The following is a 21,072-nucleotide window of genomic DNA, read 5'->3' as shown; positions in this document are numbered from 1 at the left end:
CCCGTCCGCTGTCGCTTTAGCATCAGGGTCGTTCCTGGTCTCTTTAGCGCACGGGGGCAGTCACCTTTACGGTAGTCAGTCGGTGCGACAGGTGTCTCCCAGTTCCCACGCATCTTGCGGCACCCAGGCAACTTGCTCACGTCTCCAACCTGAAACGTTCAGGTCACTCCTCACCGCCCGTCCTGGAACTTCCAGGCCTCCTTCTTACCACAGTCCTTCGACTCCTCCTCCTGGCTCCCCAGATACCCCTTTTTCCTGGTTTCATGTTTCGTCCACGTCTCCCTGTTTCCATTAGCAGCCGACACAGCGGTGTGTCCGCACGCATCAGCATTGGTTTTCAGGTCCTGCGCTGCAATTTTCTCACGTCGCTCCTAACTTTTCAAGTCCTCAGGGCCAGCCGGGTCGTTCCCGTCAATCCTCAGACGGTAAGGCAAGGGTGTTGATTCCACGCTCTCAGGTATGTCCTCAAATATGTTCGCCCTCGTCCTTAGCAGTCAGGGTACACGTCCCCAGGACCTCTCCAGCTGCCATATTGTTGTCTCTAATTCCAGGTATTGCAAGGTCTCCGCTATCTTGAAGCTATGTCGCAGGTCTCTGATGTTGACGACACTTTGTCCCTCCCGGGTACTTCGGTCTCCAGCCAAGGTGGCCCTGTTGCCCTCCGAAGATGGACTGTGCCGAGGCTCATTGCGGAGTTGGCCAAGAGAGGTATCAGGCACCCAGCCTCAGCCAGGAAGGCCGAGCTATACCGGCTATTGATGACCGAGCCCAGCCCTCCTGTAAGAGAAGATCCACCCCCTGCCATCCAGCAGTCCCTGGTGCTGTTACAGGCCTCCTTGGATTCGCTCATCTCGTTCGTTGCCGACATCAGGACCAGGGTGGTGGACTTGGAGTCCAGGACACCAGCGTCATCCCAGGCGGTGGTCCCCGTCACCGATCCCCCGCTATCCCTGCTTCCGGCTCCAGGTACGTCCCCGGCTGCTCCGGTGGTGGCTCCTGCGCACTTGGTGCCGGACCACATCAGGAGGGACATCTTGGCGGGCAAGGACGTGAATCTCGCGTCCATCCTGATTGCGTCCCACGATGCCGCAGACAACAAGACCTTTGACTGCGGAGAGGTCTCGGTGGTACTTCGGGCCAAGGATGGACGGCTCAACCGCAAGCTCTCTGTCACCGAGTTTGTTTTGGCCTACGTGCTCTGCTCCGCCTTTCCGGCTCGCCGGGAGGAGCTGGACAAGTATCTACACAAAGTTACTGGTCTTGGGCACAAGTACGGCGGCACGGCTTTCTATGACTACCACCGCTCCTTTTCAGCCAAGGCCGCCGCCGCGCTTACCCAGTTTCAGTTTTCCGTCAACTGGGCTACGCTGGACATGGAGTTGTTCTGCCAGCATTTCGCCGGTCTCCGGGCCCCCGCTTGTTCGACTTGTCAGTCGATTTTCCACTCCACGGAGTGGTGTCCTCAAACTGCCACGGCCCAACCAGACAAGGCCATTCCAGGCCCCTCCGGGGTCCCCCGCAGTCCCTCCTCCACTGACAAGTTGGGCAGACCCATTGTTTACCTTGGCAACAGCCAAGTTTGCAACAACTTTAACTTTGGTTCCTGTCTCTTCAGCGGTTGCAGGGCTCTGCACATCTGCTCCATCTGCTTCAGGGCTCACCCTAGGTCCACATGTCCCAAGAAGGCGTACAAACGCCTATGACTGGCCGACTGCGACATCGACCTCCTGGCCCTCCTATTACGGGACCACCCGGTGCCGGGATTCGTGGACTTCCTGATCACTGGCCTCTGCTCCGGCTTTGACACAGGGTTGGTGGCACTACCCCATTCCAACTGGGAGTGCGACAATCTGCAGTCAGCCAGGTCAGATCCCGCCGCTGTGCAGGAACTCCTGAATTCAGAGGTCAAGAAAGGGTTCCTCCTGGGCCCCCTCAACCAGGTTCCTTTCTCTCGCTGGCGGATCAGCCCCATAGGCATAGTGTCCAAAAAAGAGTCAAATAAAAAACGTTTGATTTACGATCTCTCCGCCCCCCATGATTCCATCATCCCCAGCATCAATTCACTCATTCCTTCCGAAGAGTTTTCCATGACGTACGCATCCATTGACGAAGCCATTGCCCTCATCCTTAGCGCCGGGAAAGGCGCCTGGTTGTCGAAAACTGACATAGCGGACGCCTTCAAACTGCTGCCCATCGCCCCTCACCTTTGGCAGTTTTATGGTATTAGGTGGGAGGGCAGGTTCTATTTTGCCAACAGGTTGACTTTCGGCTCCAAAAGCAGCCCGTGGTTATTCGACCAATTGGCGCAGGCGCTTCACTGGATCCTGATCCACCACGGCAGCGCCCCAGCGGTCATCCATTACCTGGACGACTTCCTCCTCATAGAACCTCCGCTATGTCGGCCATCCGGGCTGCTCTCCCTCCTGGAGATCTTTGCCGCCCTTTCCATCCCAATTTCGCAGGGGAAGACCGCGGGGCCGGTCACTTCCATCACCTTCCTGGGTATTGTCCTGGACTCAGACAGAATGGAAGCCAGGCTTCCAGAGGCAAAGCTGTCCCAAATACGGGAAGTCGTGGCCAGGGCCATCACCTCTTCCCAGGTGACCAAGGTCGAGCTACAGTCCATCCTGGGTCGGCTGAACTTTGCCTTAAGGGTCATGCCCCAGGGCAGGGCCTTTATTTCCCGTCTGCTCTCGCTCCTTCCCACAGCCTCCAAACCCAGCAGTATTGTCCACTTGGACAGGGCTGCCATGGCAGACTTGCGCATGTGGGACAGCTTTCTTTCATCTTTGAACGGGGTCAGCCTGTTCGTTCCCTCATGGTCCTAGTCATCTACCAGGGTGTTTGCTGATGCCGCGGCATCCCGGGGTTTCGCTGCCATCTTCGGGTCCCGGTGGCTGGCGGGCCCATGGCCTCCTCAGGTCAGTTCCGACCCTCAGTCCCTCAGCTCATCACCGTTCCTGGAATGTTACCCCATCGTGGCGGCCGCATCCGTCTGGGGTCACCTCTGGGCTAATTCCAGCGTCTTGTTTATATCTGACAGTCAGGACCTGGTGGACATCATCTCCAAAGGCCGAGCTAAGTCGGCCAGGGTCATGTCCCTGTTGCGCAAACTGGTCTGGCTGGCCATGACCTATAACTTTCATTTTTCGTGTTCCCATATTCCAGGTGCCAGCAACACGGCGGCCGATGCCTTATCGAGGTTCAATTTTCAAACCTTCTTTCAGGTATGTCCAGAAGCAGACCGGACCGGGGCCCGGATTCCCGGTTTCAGCGACCTGATGTTGGATTGAGGTCTCTGCTGGCAACCGCCGAGGACCTCAGGCACCGATCCCTCTCGGTCAACACGGCTCGCAACTACGGCACAGGTTGGAACCTCTTCCAAAAATTTTCCAGGGACCATCCCCAACAGGATATGTCCTTCATTGCGTACATCATGGCTTTCATGGCCCATTGCCATGTCAACCTCAAGCTGGCACCCAGCACCATCCGTTTGTACCTGGCCGGGGCGCAGCATTTCTTAGCCCTTCAGAACCCAGAAGTACGCGCGGCATTCACGTCCCAAGCCGTCAAGGCCACGCTCAGGGGCATTGAGAAAAACAGTAAAGACTCCAACCCGTCCCGTCGGCCGGTCTCCGGTGAGCTGTTTAGGCAGCTGTCTGCATCCCTAGATGGCAATCCTTTTGGCCATTCCATTAGTCTGGTCATCAAGGCCGCCATGTACCTAAGCTTCTACGGCTTCCTTCGTCCAGGTGAATTTTCAGTTTCTTCCCTGAAGACGATCTTCCTGAAAAAGAAGCAGCTATCCTGGAGCCAGGATCATCTGGTATTAAGCCTGACTTCCACCAAGACGTCCCAAACCGGTCCTCCCATACTGATCCGCTTCTTCAAGTCCGAAAACGCCTGGTGTCCAGTAGTGGTACTCCAACGTCTCCTGGTTTCCACACCATCTCCAGATCCAGAGTCCCCTTTGCTTCCATTCCAAGGGAAACCCCTGTCCACGCCACAGTTCGTCTCCCACATCAGGTCCCTGGTCGCAGGGTTGGGGGTGGACCCCAAAACCATCTCAGGTCATTCATTCCGCATCGGGGCAGCCTCAGCAGCTTCCAAGCACGGGACGCCTCCGCACGTCATCCGTCACATGGGTAGGTGGAGATCTGCCTGTTTTTCCCGGTACATCCCGGATCCGCTGACTGAAACCCGGCAGGTATTCCGTTGCTTGGTTTTGTAACCCTGTTCCACATGCATTAAACGGCAGCACTTCTCCTACCCGGTGTCTTTTTGGCCCTCTTTTAGGCAGGCCCACGTCCCGTGGCTCCAGGCACACCCCAGCCACTGTCTAGCCCCCTCCTGTCACCTTACTGACCGTGGCCGCGGCCACAAATAGTTAAGGCTGCATGCAGCCTGTAATTGTGGGAGGGGCCAGGTCCCCCTTCTTAAACCCCCTCGTACAGCTCACCGCACCGCGCCCGCCGACTCGCACTTCACCCCCCCCTTTTCCCACCCCTTTCTTCCTACTCTCCCTAGGGTTGGCCCTCTTTTAGGCAGGCCCACGTCCCGTGGCTCCAGGCACACCCCAGCCACTGTCTAGCCCCCTCCTGTCACCTTACTGACCGTGGCCGCGGCCACAATCATTGTTGAGCTCCTAAATGGAGGGTCGCTTTAACAGAATTGTCCAGGATAAAAAAATAAATCAATCATGGTTCCTTCCCTCTCCCACCTTTTACTTAAAGGGAACCTGTCACCTCTACTGTGCTACCCTCACTGAGCGTTTCTAAATGTTCATTGTGTTACCCTAAAGATATAAATCACACTTTTAATTTCATTTGCAGACGAATTCAATAAGTATTATGCATTTTTGTACTTCCCGCCTTTTATGCAAATTAACACCAGAGTTATATCTTACTTGTGTGACCAGAGAAGAGTCAGATTTTCAAGCTCTGACTCCTCTCAGGTTAATTTGCATATCTATCAAATCGTTTTTTTTACACAATAAAAGCACACAGAGCTATGGGGACTGGGTATTGCGGATGTGCTAGCGGCCATCTAGAAACCCATGTCCTCAGCTCTATACACAAAATCCCGGTGACAGGTTCCCCTTAACTCTTACTTCATTGTTCCTTTATTACTCTTTTTGCTTTATTTTCCTTTTTCTCCTGTAAGCACTTTATTCATCAGACATGGTTCGGGTTTGCTGCGTGGATACACCCACGTTGTTATGTTGTCCATTGTGCTTTTATATACAAGTTCTCAGATACACTCTCTCATTGTATGTTAACTTGAACATCAACATATGCCATGAAAATAATTTCTTGAAAATCTAAAAAATTGAATGAGAATTAAAAAAATAAAAATAAATCATGGTTGCTTTCTTACACAAACAGTGCCATATCGGTTCACATGTTGAGCCTGGTACCGCAGCTCAGATACCTTCATTTCAATAAAGCTGAGCTGCAATACCCTACACGACCTGTGGACAGGTGTGGCGCTGTTTCCAGAACCAGCTATTTTTACATTGGAACTCTATGGTGAACGGATGACACTGTATGGCACCAGTCTAACGTATAAATTTTTTGTATACGATAAAAGGATGGGAAAAACGTGATGTGAACCCAGCCTTAAATATCCCGTCGCCCTCTGCTGGTCTTTCTTTTCCTGGCTGCAGTAATAATGTGTCTGTCTAAACTTGTGACCACTGCAGTCAGTCAATGGCCTCACTGGTCTGGAGCCAGTGATTAGCTGCAGGAGTGATGTGTGATGACGGACACGCCATTTCTGAAGCAAGTAAACAAAGACCAGTGAGGAGCACCAGAGCGGTGGCATTGTCGGCAGGGACAGTACTGGTTCTTCTGCTATATGTGTTCAAGTTACTGAGGATGTTCATACACTGTTCGGAAAAAAGGCTGCAAAGTGAATGAAATTAGACAAATTTTTGGAAAATTAACCTGTTGTATGGATTTTAAAATCCACAGCAAGTCAATTGTTGGTTCAATTCTGCACCTTCTGTAGAGTGGTTTTCCCCATAGACTTCAAAGGGCTTGATAACAAACTGAAAGTCTACACCAAAAACCGCTGGGGAAGAAAAAAAATTTGTTTTTTAAATGACAATAAAATGCACCAAAATCTTTATAAATAGTGTAGATTTATTAGCGGTTTTGGTGCAGATTTTCTGCACACAAATCAGCACCAACGTGTGCAGCAATAATGATATTGACAACCTTAGGGGGATATACATACCATCATTTCGTCACAATGGCTGCTGTTTTCTTTTTGTTTGCACAGTATGTCATTTATTTATTTTTTTTAGACCTTTTGTTCCAGGACTACCCTTTGTATTGTAACTGGCAATGGTAAATGCAATCTTGAAAAACAGTTACTTGGCCACTTACAGGTATGGACATAGACTTAGTTTTTTTTTTCTCTGCCTATCATTAAAGGGAACCTGTCACCTCCAAAAAACCATCAGAAGCCGTCAGCAGTACCTGCGAGTAGCCAGCAGTGTGTTTCTGACGATTGTTTTGTTCCTGAATGCAGATGAAGCAAAAGCTCAGAAAACGTTCCTTTATCCCCTGCAGCCTCCTTGCTTCAAGTCAAGATAACCGTGCCCGCTTCCCTGCCCCTCCGCTGTGACTGACAGCCGGCAGTTTGGCTGGCTTTGCCGAACTCTCTGCATAAGCGCTGTCAGTCACAGCGGAGGGGCAGGGAAGGGGGCACGGTTATCTTGACTTGAAGCAAGGAGGCCGCAGGGGATAAAGGAACGTTTTCTGAGCTTTTGCTTCATCTGCATTCAGGAACAAAACAATCGTCAGAAACACACTGCTGGCTACTCGCAGGTGCTGCTGACGGCTTCTGATGGTTTTTGGAGGTGACAGGTTCCCTTTAATCCCTGCCTGCCTGTCTTCTCTCGCCTTACTTTCATATCTAGGCCGTGGTGCCTACCTACAACAGTCGAGAAAGATCAAGGCCCTCCTATTCTGCGGTTGGAACGTTCATCCGGCTTCCAGCTTCTGGTATATAGGAAGACAAACTCCTCCTTCCATGTTTTACATTCATCTGGTAAATGAAGGACAAGACTAGGGAGAAATCAGCTGCAACATTTCTGAACAGACAGAAATCCTCTGTAATGGAAGTAACTGGTTTTATTAAAAGTGGTGGTACACAAACTCAGAGAAAAAATAACTTATTAAACAAGTCATTTAAAACATCAGCCTACATTCTAACAGATCTAGAAACCAGGACGGCTCCCCTCTTTTAGCAGGACCCTCTCTTTTCACGGTTTGCACAGGATCTCCTCTCTACATGGACAAGGATGTTCAAAATATACATCAGGGAAGATATTATTGTCCACGCCGCTGATGAGGAAGGTGAAAAACGCAGATAAATAGAGTTGCTGCGATCACACAACCTTTCCAGGAACACCGCAACGTGCCGGATACAGTGGCTTCAGAATTATGGCAATCAGCCATATCAATCCATCTTCCCCAATTTAGAGCTATCTGAGAAGGTAAGTTCTGCAACCATCCTCCATCCTTATACTCCAGCCTATGAAATGGACATATGGCGGTCCACATTCAACAGCAGACACGTAAGATATGTTCCTGCTGTCAGATAGTAAGTGATGCTGTTTGACGGCCGACCGTCTTCACTCCTTGGCCGCTACAGAGGGTTAATTTTATGAAACCACCTGACTCTGAACTCTGCATCAGAAGGCATTACATAAGAGGTCAATGGTTGGGTAGTTTTGGGGTCTGTCTGTCCCTCTTCCTTCGTTCTTTCTGCTAAAAGATCCTCACCCATGGTCTAAGGAGTATACAAAAAAAGGTTTTAATTAAACATTAAAGTACAATGGCTACTAATCACATCATTAAAAATGTGTCACCAAAAATGTTATCTGTTAATCAAAACCAGATATCAACACACATCCTTTTTTTCTAATCTGGTCTTGTTTTCTGGTTGCAGATTTTTAAATTGTATTTCATGAACAGGATTATGGGGCGGCCATCTTGCCTTAGCTGTCAACAGCATTTAGAAAGCATTAAGAAAATTGCTTTACGGCAGCCCCATGGCCCTAGACACAATGGTCAGGAGGGGACCTTATTGACTTCTGATGACACTTTAAGTTATCACTCTTCTTCATGCCGCAACTGATTTTTACAAGACAGGTATCACTTTAATCAGCAGGATTAACCCTTCCACGTAGTATATACATTTTTTAACATATTATCCAAACCGCCTAATAAGTGCGGGCTAAAATTAAAAAAATCTTTATATAACGCAGCTTGTTGGTTATCAATTTAATCAGCAGTTTGGATCTATGGTGTAAGTAACATGGCAGACAGCAGAGAGTTCAGCTCATATTTTTCAAAGGGATTTGGAAAATCAAGGTGGTTGTCCCATCAGAATACAACCCTATTAGGGCAACCCAAAATGTCACAAGCTGCCTGAAACTGCTGCTATAGAAGAGTTGTCCGTTGCCTGCAACTTTGCCCAGTGGCGATAGCTGACCAGAGCTTTCATATTAAGAGAAGGCATTGTTCAGATGAGACAACCCTTATAAAGCGGAAACTTGGCTGGCTGTTACAGATCACTGGCTTCGACCAATCTCTACCTAGTGGCATTTTCTGAAGAGGGAAAAAAAGTTACATGGTGCAATGGACCCGCTGTGTGACCTTACCTCCATCAGGAAGATTTTTTGTTCTTCTAATAATCCAGCCTTCTCCAATTGCTTTTCTATTTGCTCCTGTGTCTTCAAATTATTTTCCAACACAAATGATGCGTGCTGGGGCTGTATGAACTGTAAGAGAAGCCTGTAAAATACCAACAGTGAGCTTCTCCATAAGACAGGCAGATATATAGTAAATGACCAGCTCAGTTTCTGCCAGAAAGTTTATAATTTTTAAAGAAAAATGGCAGGGGTTTGAGCAGGTAAGAAAGTCTCATTTCTTTATTTTTTATAACCTTCCCAGCCATCAGCTTACTTTCTGGGGTCTCAGAAAATCCCTTTAAAGGGGTTGTCCAGGTTCAGAGCTGAACCCGGATATACCTCCATTTTCACCAGGCAGCCCCCCTGACTTGAGCATCGGAGCAGTTCATGCTCCGATGCTCTCCTTTGCCCTGCGCCAAAATCGCGCAGGGCAAAAGCATTTTCCGAAGTTCCGGTGATGTACCAGGCTCTCCATGGGGCTGCCAGAAAGCCCAGTGACTGACGGCACTGATGGGCGGGCTTTAGCGCTGCCCTAGCCTGTAAAACAGGTAGGGCAGCGCTAAAGCACGCCCATCAGAGCCGGTGACGTCACCGAATACACTGCTGGGCGGAAGCTTCCGCCCGGCAGTGTGTTATTGTAAATAAAAGAGCCCGTGCCCTGCGCGATCCAGCGCAGGGCAAGGGAGCACATCGGAGCATGAGATTCTCTGATGTTAACATCAGGGGGGCTGCCTGGGTGAAATTATGGGTATGTCCGGGTTCAGCTCTGAACCCGGACTTTAACTAATAATTTAAGGCCTTTAAAGAGAACATGTCACGCTAAACATGCACTCAGATAGAAGAGAGCAGAAAGAGCTGAGCAAATTGATATATCATTTTATAAGAAATGATTCATTATTTTATTTATTTCCCATTTCTACTCCTGATTAGGAGTCCAGTGGGCGGCCCTACTCAATTACTGACAGCTATTTCTGTATGCGCATCTGTGCAAGGAAGACTGTCAATCACTGAATAGGCCTGCCCACTGGACAGTAAACTTCTAGTAGAAATAATTGAGGAACGGCAAAACATAGAGTCATAAGAGTAGACAAGTAGTTACTAAAACAGACATGTCAGGAGATGCGATGGGTCCTCTCTAAGAGATTGTAAATTCTACAGTTTCCTTATATACCTTGCTCTAATGTAAGAGGCACAAGACCACATCCACAGCTGCACCCCGTTTGTGTAGACTGTCAGTGATGAAGAGTCGCCTTCATTACAGTATCCAAGTACTAAGCTATCATCTCCGGATGCAGTAGAGTCTATGGCTCTAGCAATGTCACTTATACACTGTTGTGTTCCGAGTGATCTCGGAGAGCATAAGCTGAATCTGCTGGATCTCTGTGATGGATCCTTGCATTTTGCGACAGTGAGGAAGAGACTCATGTAAGATTCAGCCAGGCGTATCCAAAAATGTGGATTGAATGGATGCAGAGAAATCAGCTGCTGCAGACAAGACACTTCTGCTTGGTGATTTCCCAAATGGTTGTGACTAGTTGCTTGAAGCTGGAAGGCGCCAGTCAGATGATCAGTGTTACTGACTCCATTTGTCTACAGAGAAAAATAATTAAACTAAACTCTTCTAAATACATCCAGTAATGGCAGTTACAGTGTTATCAGAGACCTAGTACCAGCTACACCCCACAAGGGATACATACTCAACTACTTCACAGTTAAAAGGGTTTTCTAGGTGATCAGTGGGGGTCTGACACCCGGGACCCCTGCTGATCAGCTGTTTGAGAAGGCACTGGCCTTCCTGGTGCTCACCAAGCACAGCGTCGTACATTGTATAGCACGGTGCTTGGTATTGCAGTTGAGCCCCATGCATTTCAATGGGCCTGAGCTGCGCCCAGGCAACGTGACAGATGAACCACTGGCCATGGAAAGGTTTTAAGAAGGCAGCAGCACTCACAGGAGTGCCGATGCCTTCTCAAACAGCTAATCGGCAGGGGTCGCGGGTGTAAGACCCCCACTGATCAGATACTGATCCTAAGGATAGGTCATCAGTAGTAAAATCTCGGAAAGACTCTTTGAATGGATTATATAACATCAGGTGCCTCTATTTAAAGCTCACCTCCAATTATAAAACAACTTTTTATAATTGAATAGTGCACGTGAATATAAGAAACTTTGTACTATATCTAATTAAAGAAAAAAAGCTTCTGTCTGCTGTTATCAGACTGCTTTTCTCTTTCCTGTTTTTAAAGTTGACAGGGAGAGAGAAGAGGAAGGAGGCCGCTGCATGAGAGACACACAAACTACAGTTTCTCAGGACTGATACACTTAGCACTTTTGACATTACTACAGTCACAAGAAAAAGTATGTGAACCCTTTGGAATGATATGGATTTCTGCACAAATTGGTCATAAAATGTGATCTGATCTTCATCTAAGTCACAACAATAGACAATCACAGTCTGCTTAAACTAATAACACACAAAGAATTAAACGTTACCATGTTTTCTAGTCACACTGACACTGAATGGAGTTCAGGGGTATTTGCCACTAATGTGTTCCTATAATCATTCTGAAATTAGCTCTCCAGCCAACCAGTGCCCTGCTGTGTTCTGACAAGGGTAAGATCTCTGAAACAGCTGTCTACAGATGGATACCTCTTTCTTTGGAGAAGGCTCTGGTTTGGCTAATATCCCAAGCCATCTTTCAAGGATCTTTAATGGTCGGACGTTAACTTACAGTTTAGCAACCTATAGGCGGCACTAGAGAGTTTCCTTCCTCTTGGAGAACTGCTGATTTCCATACTTTCTCCCAAAGAGCAAACTCCCTACTCCAATTAGCATCTCTGCAAGGAGAAACAATACCCCCCACCCAAGAGCTATAATGTTTCTGGATACATTACCAGAGCTTCAGCTATCTCCAAAGCTTCTTTATGCCTCCCCAGTCGTATTAAACAGCGTGCCTGGCTTTCCTGGACATCTCTTCTCATCACATTGTTTGCCGGTGGTATAAGCGCATAGCAGTCGCTGTACTCAATAAATGCTTTCTAAAAGGGAAGCAAAAGTGATCATTATTTTTTCTTAAAAGAAGGGGATTTTTAAGTGGTTAGCAAAAAATTCTTAGAAAAATTGCGCAAAATATTTTGGGGTTTACAATTGTTGCCCGTTTTTCATTTCAGCTGTGCTATCTTTGAAAATGAAATACAAAATGTAGTCAGCACAGAGATAAAACTGTGATAGAGATGGGTAATTCACTGTCGGTTTACTGCTGCTGTGAGAAGATGATGTTATCTGAAGGGCAATCCTCATGATTATAGTCGGTGTAGAATTTGGATAAAAATATGACAGCTCTCCACAGAAAGGCATGGCACTGATCAGTGAAATGTATGATGCTCTAATTGAGTCACTCATCCTCTCTGGGTGCAGTGAATGGTCTGACTGAGACAGTCAAGGGAGGTTGCTTGCCGTGCTGACAATCCAAAGGAGGAAGATAAAGAAAGAGCCAGGACAGGGAGTAGAATACTGACTTAAAAAATAATATCCAGAAAACCATGCATCCTTTTTTGTAAAAAATAAAAATCCAGGGCTGTGGAGTCAGAGTCGGAGGCAATTTTGGGTACCTGGTGTCGGAGTCGGAAAAAAATGAACCGACTCCGACTCCTACTACTGTAGATTTAAATTGGAATAAAAAAAAGCAAGTTTAAAATGTCCCAATTCACAAAAAGTTATAATTAATTACCGTATTTTTCGCCCTATAAGACGCACCTAGGTTTTTGAGGAGGAAAATAAGAAAAAAAAATTTTTTACCAAAAGGTGTGCTTTTGAACTAATGGTGGTCTGTGGGTGGCACTGTTATGGGGGCATCTGTGGGTGGCACTGTTATGGGGGCATCTGTGGGTGGCACTGTTATGGGGGCATCTGTGGGTGGCACTGTTATGGGGGCATCTGTGGGTGGCACTGTTATGGGGGCATCTGTGGGTGGCACTGTTATGGGGGATCATTGTGGGGGCATCTGTGGATGACATATATATAGCATCTTATCTTATGTGTCATCCACAGACCCCCCCCATAACAGTGTCCCTGTGTAGTAAATGGGGGCCGGCATCTGTTTCTGTAATGGCAGCGGGGCCCGGTGCCTGCTTCATTCATAAAGTGGGTGGAGCAGGCGCGTGACGTAGTGAGTTACGCTACGAGCGCCCACCCGGCCTCCTGACTGCCAAGAAGTTAGTAGTAAGTAGTACAGCGCTAGATTTAAGAGGATTGGAATACTTTAACAATACCCACAAGTTAGATATGATTACCGTATACTACAGTGAGCGGGGCCCGGTGTAGTAGAATACAGTGACTGCACCGGGCCCCGCTGCCATTACAGAACCAGATGCCGGCCCCCAGCCCCTCCTCCCTCTCAGCCTATTCACCGGACGATCACAGCATTCGCCCCCATAAGATGCACTTCTATTTTCCCCCCACTTTTGCAAAAAATACGGTACTTCTCTACTGTAAGAATAAAGGCCAATGCATGCAGTGCGTCACGTTACCACAAAACGAACACGTTAAGTGACCATGAAGAAACATGCTTTTCATATGCCGGGATCACATTGCGCCAAGTGAATACTAATGAGATGGGCGTGTCTAAGGATCCGGGCAATGTAAGTTGCCATAATACAGACCTAGACTCGAGTATAAGACGAGGGGGCTTTTTGAGCACAAAAATATGTGCCAAAAAACTCGTCTTATACTCGAGTATATACGGTAAATGCCCCTTCCTGGATCCCCCCACAGCCCTATCTTCAGCAGAAGATCAGCACACAAAGGAGAAGGCAGCAGCTTCCTAGCCAGTAGTTCTGTGGTAATGACATGTATGTTGCCTTTCTTTCCTTCAAGGAATGTAGAAAATACATTTGCATATTAAATACAGAGGAGTCGGAGTTGGAAGTTCCAAAAACTGAGGAGTCGGAGCATTTATCTACCGACTCCACAGCCCTGGATTAATCACATATAGGCTGTTCAGAGCTGAACCCGGACAAACCTCCATATTCACCCAGGCAGCCCCCCTGACTTGAGCATCGGAGCAGTGCATGCTTTAGCGCTGTCCTAGCCGTTTTACTGGCTGAGGCAGTGCTAAAGCCCGCCGGTCAGTGACGTCACCGGGCTTCCTGAGCAGCCGGAAGAAGAGGCTTCAGCTCCCCTGCAAGGGACCCGGTACGTCACCGAGTACAGGAAAACAGTTACTTCCGGCTAAGACTTTCCTATATGAAAACGGGTCTTCATAAATATGTGGTAAAGGTAGGACATGCATGTATGCAATATGTATGTCACTCTAGTACTATTACACTAATGTCCCCAATCCCAGACAACCCCTAATGTGATGGAGATATCCCTTTAACTTCAGATTTAGAACTAATTCCTTGCATTCCTGGAAAGTCAGCCTATCCATCTATAATGAAGTCAGCCCAGTGAAAAATATCTTGTCTACATCAGACTTGTTACATCCGAGTACAGTTTGTTATACAGGCATAGACTCGCACTTGTATTATACTGTACATAGGACAATTTGCTAATTATTATGTAGGAAGTACTGAATTTCAGGAGAGTGAGAACAGTGTTAAAGGGTGCAATCTGAAACCCATGCCTTAGGCACCATGGGAGCCTGGCCCGCTCCTGGTCAGAAAAGAGATTATGCTAAGTTTTGACGTTATCCACTAGCCACAGATCCACAGATCCGATGGAGCAGCAGGTCGAGCAAGCACCCTGCTGCTCCATTCTTTCCATATGGGACTGCCAGAAATAGCCGAGCACTGTACTTGCATGCGCGACCTGACGCTTCATCATAGGGGGAACTTTTCAGGACTGGTATGGGTCCTTGCAGTTGTTTGTACCACCATCAATCAATGAGTTATTCCCTTTCTCAGTGATGGCACTCCAGCTGTGGTGAAACTACGACTCCCAGCATGGTTCATTCATTTCTATGGAGTTCTGAGAACAGCCAAGCAGGGAGGCACCTTGGGAGTCATAGTTTTACCACAGCTGGAGTGCCGGAGGTTAGCCATCACAGCCCTATCCTGTGAACAGGGGATAACTTCAAAACTTGGCACAATCCCTATGTAACATAGAAACATAGAATGTGTCGGCAGATAAGAACCATCTAGTCTGCCCAATATACTGAGTACTATGGATAGCCCCTAGCCCTATCTTATATGAAGGATGGCCTTATGCCTATCCCATGCATGCTTAAACTCCTTCACTGTATTTGCAGCTACCACTTCTGCAGGAAGGCTATTCCATGCATCCACTACTCTCTCAGTAAAGTAATACTTCCTGATATTACTTTTAAAAGAGAGCTGACCGAGGAGTGGATGTGGGGGTGTGCCTCACAACTTGAGAAGCTTTGCTTTAGGCCTCTTTCACATAAGCAACTTTTCCATCCGGGTGCGATGCGTGAAGCAAACGCATAGCATCTAGACTGAATCCTGACCCATTCATTTCAATGGGTCTGTGCACATGTTTTTTAGGCATCATTTCTGTGATCAGGAAAAATCACAGCATCTTTTATATTCTGTGTTTTCCACAGCTCTGGTTCCATAGAAGTAAGTGAGGCTTCAGTAAAAAATGGAAGGCATCTGGAGGCAATACGTTTTTCACCGATGGCTGCTAGGTGATGGCACCTCCACGGCGACTGCGCATTAATCATCTTCACTGCTCGGCAAGCAGCAGAAGACCTGGTGTGCATGGTGCTAGCAAACCGGTGCGCAGGTGTGAGAAGTCAGCGCTAGACCAGAAGTCTACTGCTGTCAATGCGAGGGGAGGGGGCGTGTTTGGAGCACCAAGGGCGTCGCTGGAGCAGTGCTAAAACCACATTAGCCTGCCTCTTGGTGCTCCAATGGCTCATTTGCATAAAAATAAAAGTGTAAATTTCTCCAAAACAGCAGCACCTACAAAATAAAAGAAAGGTATCGTTTTACTCAGTTACATCAACCCCACCAGGCTACATGCCTGGTTTAATAGGGTTGATCCTGGAGACAGGACCTCTTTAACCTGAAAGAGCTATAATACCACAATACTTTAAAGGGGATCTCCAGGAAAGCCTGTTGTGTTCTGACCCTGTGTTGGAAAGGTAGTCTCCTCAGTATTTACCCCAACGTCAGGCTGCCGATGATGCCATCTCACTGCTCTCAGACAGGCAGCAGCTCCTCCGCTCGTGTCCAGACCAGATGTTTTCCCAGGTCTTTGCAGGACAACTGTGTGCAGTGTAGACTGCAGCATCATCAGCCCGACATTGGGGGTTAGTAGTGACAAAACCATCTTTCCTCAGTCAGAACACCTCAGGATTTTCCGCAAAGTCCGGAGAACCCCTTTAAAATGACGTATTATATTAAAAGGTTTCTACCATCAGAATTTGTGTTATGCAGCTGACTGACATTAGCAATGTGCTAATGTCAGCACTACATAACAGTGTGTTGTTTACATTAGTCCCTGCAGCCGTTCTGATAAAATACACACTTTTACAATATGCTAATGAGCCTCTAGGTGCTATGTGGGCGTAGATTCAGCACCTAGAGGCTCGGTCCACTCACCCTTTATCCCGCCCAGGTCCTCCGTTCCTCTTGATTGATGTCCAAGTTCCATGCATCGTTGAGGAAATCCTGCGCCTGCGCCGTTCACTTCTATATTCGGCGCAGTGAGTGAAGACCGCGCTCCTGGTGCCAGCGTTCTGCCAGATTTCTATACCTTGCCAAAACGATATACCGGAAGTGACGCGGCCGCACAGGAATCAGCTGGAGGAGGGTGTGTGTGGTGCTGCGCAAGCGCACATCGACTGGATTAGCAAAAAATCATTGCAGCGCCGCGGGAGAAGGACCTTATGCGCATGCGTGAAACCATACACCGCACTTGCGCACTTAGGGGTAGGTAGATTTTCCAGCGCACAATGTTCCATCAGATCTCCCTACCCCTGAGTGCACCGGCGCGCACAAATCATAAGGAGCAGTTCATCCTTACCGCAGAGCTGAGTGCAGAATATCGAGGTCACCACATAGCAGAGCTGAGTGCAGGATATTACCCCAATATCCAGCACTCAGCTCTGCTATGTGGTGACCTCGATATTCTGCACTCAGCTCTGCAGTAAGGATGAACTGCTCCTTATGATTTGTGCGCGCGTGCGCACTGAGGGGTAGGGAGATTTGATGGAACATTTTGCACTGGAAAAGCTACCTACCCCCTAAGTGTGGAAGCGCGGTGTACGGTTTTGCGCATGCGCATGAAGTCCTTCTCCCGCGGCGCTGCAATGATTTTTTTCTATTCCAGTCGATGTGCGCTTGCGCAGCGCCGCACACCCTCTCCTCCAGCTGATTCCTGTGCGGCGGTGTCACTTCCGGTATAGCATTTTGGCAAGTTAGAGAAATCTGGCAGAACACCTGGCTTCCTCACTGCGCCTGCGCTGACTACGTCACAGTAAGGAAACCGGCACCAGGAGCGCAGCTTTCACTCACTGCGCCGAATACAGAAGTGAACAGCGCAGGCGCTGGATTTCCTCAACGATGCATGGATTTTGGACATCAATCAAGAGGAGCAGGGCGGGCAGAACGGAGGGCCTGGGCGGGATAAAGGGTGAGTGGACCGAGCCTCTAGGTGCTGAATCTACGCCCACATAGCACCTAGAGGATCATTAGCATATTGTAAAAGTGTGTATTTGATCAGAACGGCTGCAGGGACTAATGTAAAAACACACTGTTATGTTAGCGCATCGCTAACGTCAGTCAGCAATATAACGGAAATTATGATGGTAGAAACCCTTTAAAAGAAACTTTTTTTTCCATACCTCAAAGTCCTTCTGTCTGTATAATAAATCCGCTCTGAATTTCAGGATGTTGTGCACCTCTACCAAGTGTTCATTGGTCACATCTTCATTAAACCACTGAGAAAGAAGGGAATAACAAATGCATAACGAGCAAAAAGAATTTAACAAATACATAAATAATTAGACCAAATACATAAACAAATAATACATGTGCAGATAATAAGTTACTATTATTATTATTACTATTAATACAAGTTTTTGAGCAGCACCAGTCACAGGCGGACCGGGCAGCCATTACCTGAGGCTCGCACTGCTTGGCCCTATAGGACAGCCCTCTCTGACTTGTTCGCTCTCGGGTTTCCGAAAACACAGAATCCTCAAAGCAAAAATCACACTCCATTGTTTCCCCCCCGACCCTAATTCCTCCTTGCACCACCGTGTCCGAGCGGTGAAGCCCGTCCGTACGGAAACAAAGCTCGATGAAAAGGTTCCCACGCTCAGAGGCCGCGCGCATGTGCGCTGAGGGCTGTAGGCAGACGTAAGCGCTCAGCTCGTAAACGCGCATGCTCAGTGCGTGATGCTGAAGCAGAGCTCTCTGTGCGCATGTCCGTCCGCTCTCCATAGAAAGTTGCAGAGCTGTCAGAGACAGAGAAGCAGAAGGATCGCGGCGGTGAGTGGTTGTTTATTCATGGAGTTTATACTCTAAATGGTTATTATTGAGTCGGTGATTACAGGTATTAATATTATGTAGGGGCCGAACTGAGCACATGGTATGTGAGGTGTGTTTGGGGAGTTATTCTTTTAGCTGCCCCTGTCATTGAGCATTACTGCACTGTTGGTATTGTGTTAGTGTGGATTGTTATCAGAGGGAGAAAGCAATGGCTCTTTGGATTTCTGCACATTGACAAGGCTTAGGATAAAACAGCAGTGCAAACAAAACGAAAAAGTTGCCTGTGAGTGTAGAATATATATATATATATATATATATATATATATATATATATATATATAATGTCCAAAGAACAAAAATTGAGGCAGCACTCCAAAGAAGGTGAGGGTGATGGAGCCGTTTATTACCCCAGTAGTCGCAACGTTTCAGCCCAGCTCAATGGGGCCTTTGTCAAGCAAACAAATGATGTCCCACAGAGGTTTAAATACCCACATAATGATAAGGATACATAATTACATAATTGTTCATCAATAATACATGATTAAGTGTGCAAAATAATAACACATATAATATCCATGATTCAAAGTGCATCAATAGTTAATAATATAAAAACTTATGTCATAACAGTTAATGATTCATATGTAAATTCATCCTTTGATATATAGTGTCCTATATTATAAAGTGCCTGTGCATGAATAAGTGGTTTCACCTGTAAAGAGTGCCAAGTGCAATTAGAAATCATCAGCATCAGCTGTGATATATAATATCTACAGAAACACCTGCTACATCGTTGGTGGCTCCTAGTGTGAGAGATCGCGTCCTCCATGGGCCAGTGCGCATGTCACAGTAGCGTCAAACTCGCCCTACCAGTGGCGAACCCCACGTGACTGAGGGGCCTCACTGCGCCGATCACGTGTGCGCTCCATAAGAGACGTGGGGACTAGTGTTAAGCGAACTTGTGTTTTAAGTTAGGCCTCTAAAGTTCGGGTTATCAAAAAATCGCGTTATGGATTCCGCTACCACGGACCATTTAGAGTCCATAACGCGATTCTTCGATAACCCGAACTTTAGACGCCAAACTTAAAACACAAGTTTGCTCAACACTAGTGGGGACGTCAGGCAGAGGAGAAATAACGCTATCACGTCTGATATGCGCAGTCCCCATCCGATATGTCAAATAGATCAATGCAAAGAATAACCACCTGAGGATACAATATTTATAACTTCAAACCATACATCTTATAGAATTTGATAGAAGTAATACTCATAATACTAAGACATAGGAACTTGGAATATATAGAGGTAATATAACCTCAGACATAGTAATACACTCCATATATCTGGAGAAAATACTTAGAATAAATGAATGGGGACAATGAGACAAGGATACACAACTATATCAAGGATGGAGGATTTATCAACACTATCAATGGCTCCACACATCTCTCAGAAAGAGGAGACACAAAGGTAAGATAAGGTGGGGCAACCAGTCATGATCAGTGGCAGAATTCCACCCACCACTTTATGGTCCCACGTTCGGGGTCACAAATTTGTGTCCCCCAATCCGGGACCAAAATAATAATCCCAAAAGAGACTCCAAATTCACAAAAACAGTTATTACTGGCCATTTTATAAAAAAAAAAACATACCCAACAACAAAGCCCCACATAAAGAGAAGTGAAATGTGTAGGCATAATTTAAAATTCCTGTGTCTAAAGGGGAAAAAAAAGGCCATTTATGACAATTGTAATCCCCAGGAGGCTAAACTTTAGATAATAGATGTAGATGGCCTTCGTCTCTCTCAATGCGGATACCAACAAGATGCGGCAGGGTAGAAGTGACAAAGTAGATGTCGATCTAGAAGGTAAATAAAATAAACTGTAAGATATATATGAAAAACAAATCAAAGACATCATTCATATTACCAAACAGCAGGGACCGATAAAGAGATTCGACAAACACCAAAGAGACTCCACCTGAACTCAGTATTCAGGCCCTTGGGTTTGAGGGTCTGTAATTGAGGAATCCATTGGAGTTCTCTCTGCTTAAGTATCAATTCTCTATCACCCACTTTCTTAAAAGGTGGATTATGATCCAAGATTCTAAACTTGAGATCCTTTTCTTTGTGTCGGAAATCAACAAAATGCTTGGGAACAGGTAAATCTTTTCTTATTTTGTCTGATAGTATATCTATGTTGGTTGAATCTCGTCTTCAGGTCTCACGTGGGCTCTCCAACATAGAGTAGGCCACAGGGGCACTGAAGCAGGTAAGCCACATATGTGCTATCACAAGTGAGAAAATGGCGAATATCAAAACGTGTCCCCAATGTGGGGTGTGTGAAACTTGCTCCTTTTAACATGTAGGGACAATTGACGCAATTGAGACAAGGATAGCAGCTGTGGGGATTCGCTCTGGTAGTTGGGATAAGCAGGTGCAGTACAGAGGCAAAGTACAAGTTCGTAATTCAAATGTCCGTGTTTATTCACACATTTGCAGGGTTGGTGTTTGTTCACACCAAGTAGAAAGTTCGTGTATAACAAAAAAACGTTAGGTGGCGTGCTCTCCCAACACACAGGTCTCAGCTTTCCAGCCCAGCACAGGGCTCACTTCCCACACCAGCGATTGCCAGAGCTCCTCTGTCAGAGAGTTGACACTGCTGGCTGGGTTTTTTATAGGCCAGTCAAGACCTGGCCTGGAACGTGGGGTGTAGTCACCCACCCATCACTTTGACTACTCCCAGTAAGAGCTGACCTGGATCAGCTATACAGCCATACTAAAATAGCAAAGTGTCAATCAGCACTGGCTGCCGCTGACACCTGAAAATACTGTCTCTTACTTCACCGAGGACAGGAACCTCGGTGACACATACCTTGCGTTAATGATGGATCCTTGCGCCTTCCTACACTGC

General features: G+C 47.1%; 2 protein-coding genes across 3 annotated transcripts in view; one reads left to right on the top strand and one right to left on the bottom strand.

Annotated features, from left to right (window-relative positions):
- Positions 1-2,765: 2,765 nt before the first annotated feature.
- Positions 2,766-18,004, bottom strand: C6H8orf76 (chromosome 6 C8orf76 homolog). Of its 2 annotated transcripts, none has more exons than XM_040437706.1 (7): positions 17,792-18,004; positions 17,515-17,610; positions 11,600-11,743; positions 9,876-10,294; positions 8,675-8,807; positions 7,190-7,800; positions 2,766-2,776 (listed from the first exon to the last, which is right to left on the bottom strand). In XM_040437706.1, exons 1-6 carry the CDS (start codon positions 17,891-17,893, stop codon positions 7,657-7,659), a joined length of 1,038 nt encoding a protein of 345 aa, XP_040293640.1. In that variant the 5' UTR covers positions 17,894-18,004; the 3' UTR covers positions 2,766-2,776; positions 7,190-7,656. The 2 variants fall into 2 exon arrangements, with proteins under 2 accessions (XP_040293640.1, XP_040293641.1); XM_040437707.1 differs by having other exon boundaries at positions 9,876-10,249.
- A 94-nt stretch (positions 18,005-18,098) lies between these two features.
- MINPP1 (multiple inositol-polyphosphate phosphatase 1) overlaps positions 18,099-21,072 on the top strand; it is a 76,660-nt gene continuing 73,686 nt past the window's right edge. The window contains exon 1 of the mRNA XM_040436955.1: positions 18,099-18,163. The gene's annotated coding sequence lies outside the window, so the exon portion shown is untranslated. The remainder of the gene's footprint in view (positions 18,164-21,072) is intronic.

The sequence above is a fragment of the Bufo bufo genome, chromosome 6 (assembly GCF_905171765.1).
Source record: "Bufo bufo chromosome 6, aBufBuf1.1, whole genome shotgun sequence".
Classification (NCBI taxonomy): Eukaryota; Metazoa; Chordata; class Amphibia; order Anura; family Bufonidae; genus Bufo; species Bufo bufo.
The sequence above is the reverse complement of the archived record's forward strand: the minus strand, read 5'-3'. Positions and strand labels throughout refer to the sequence as shown.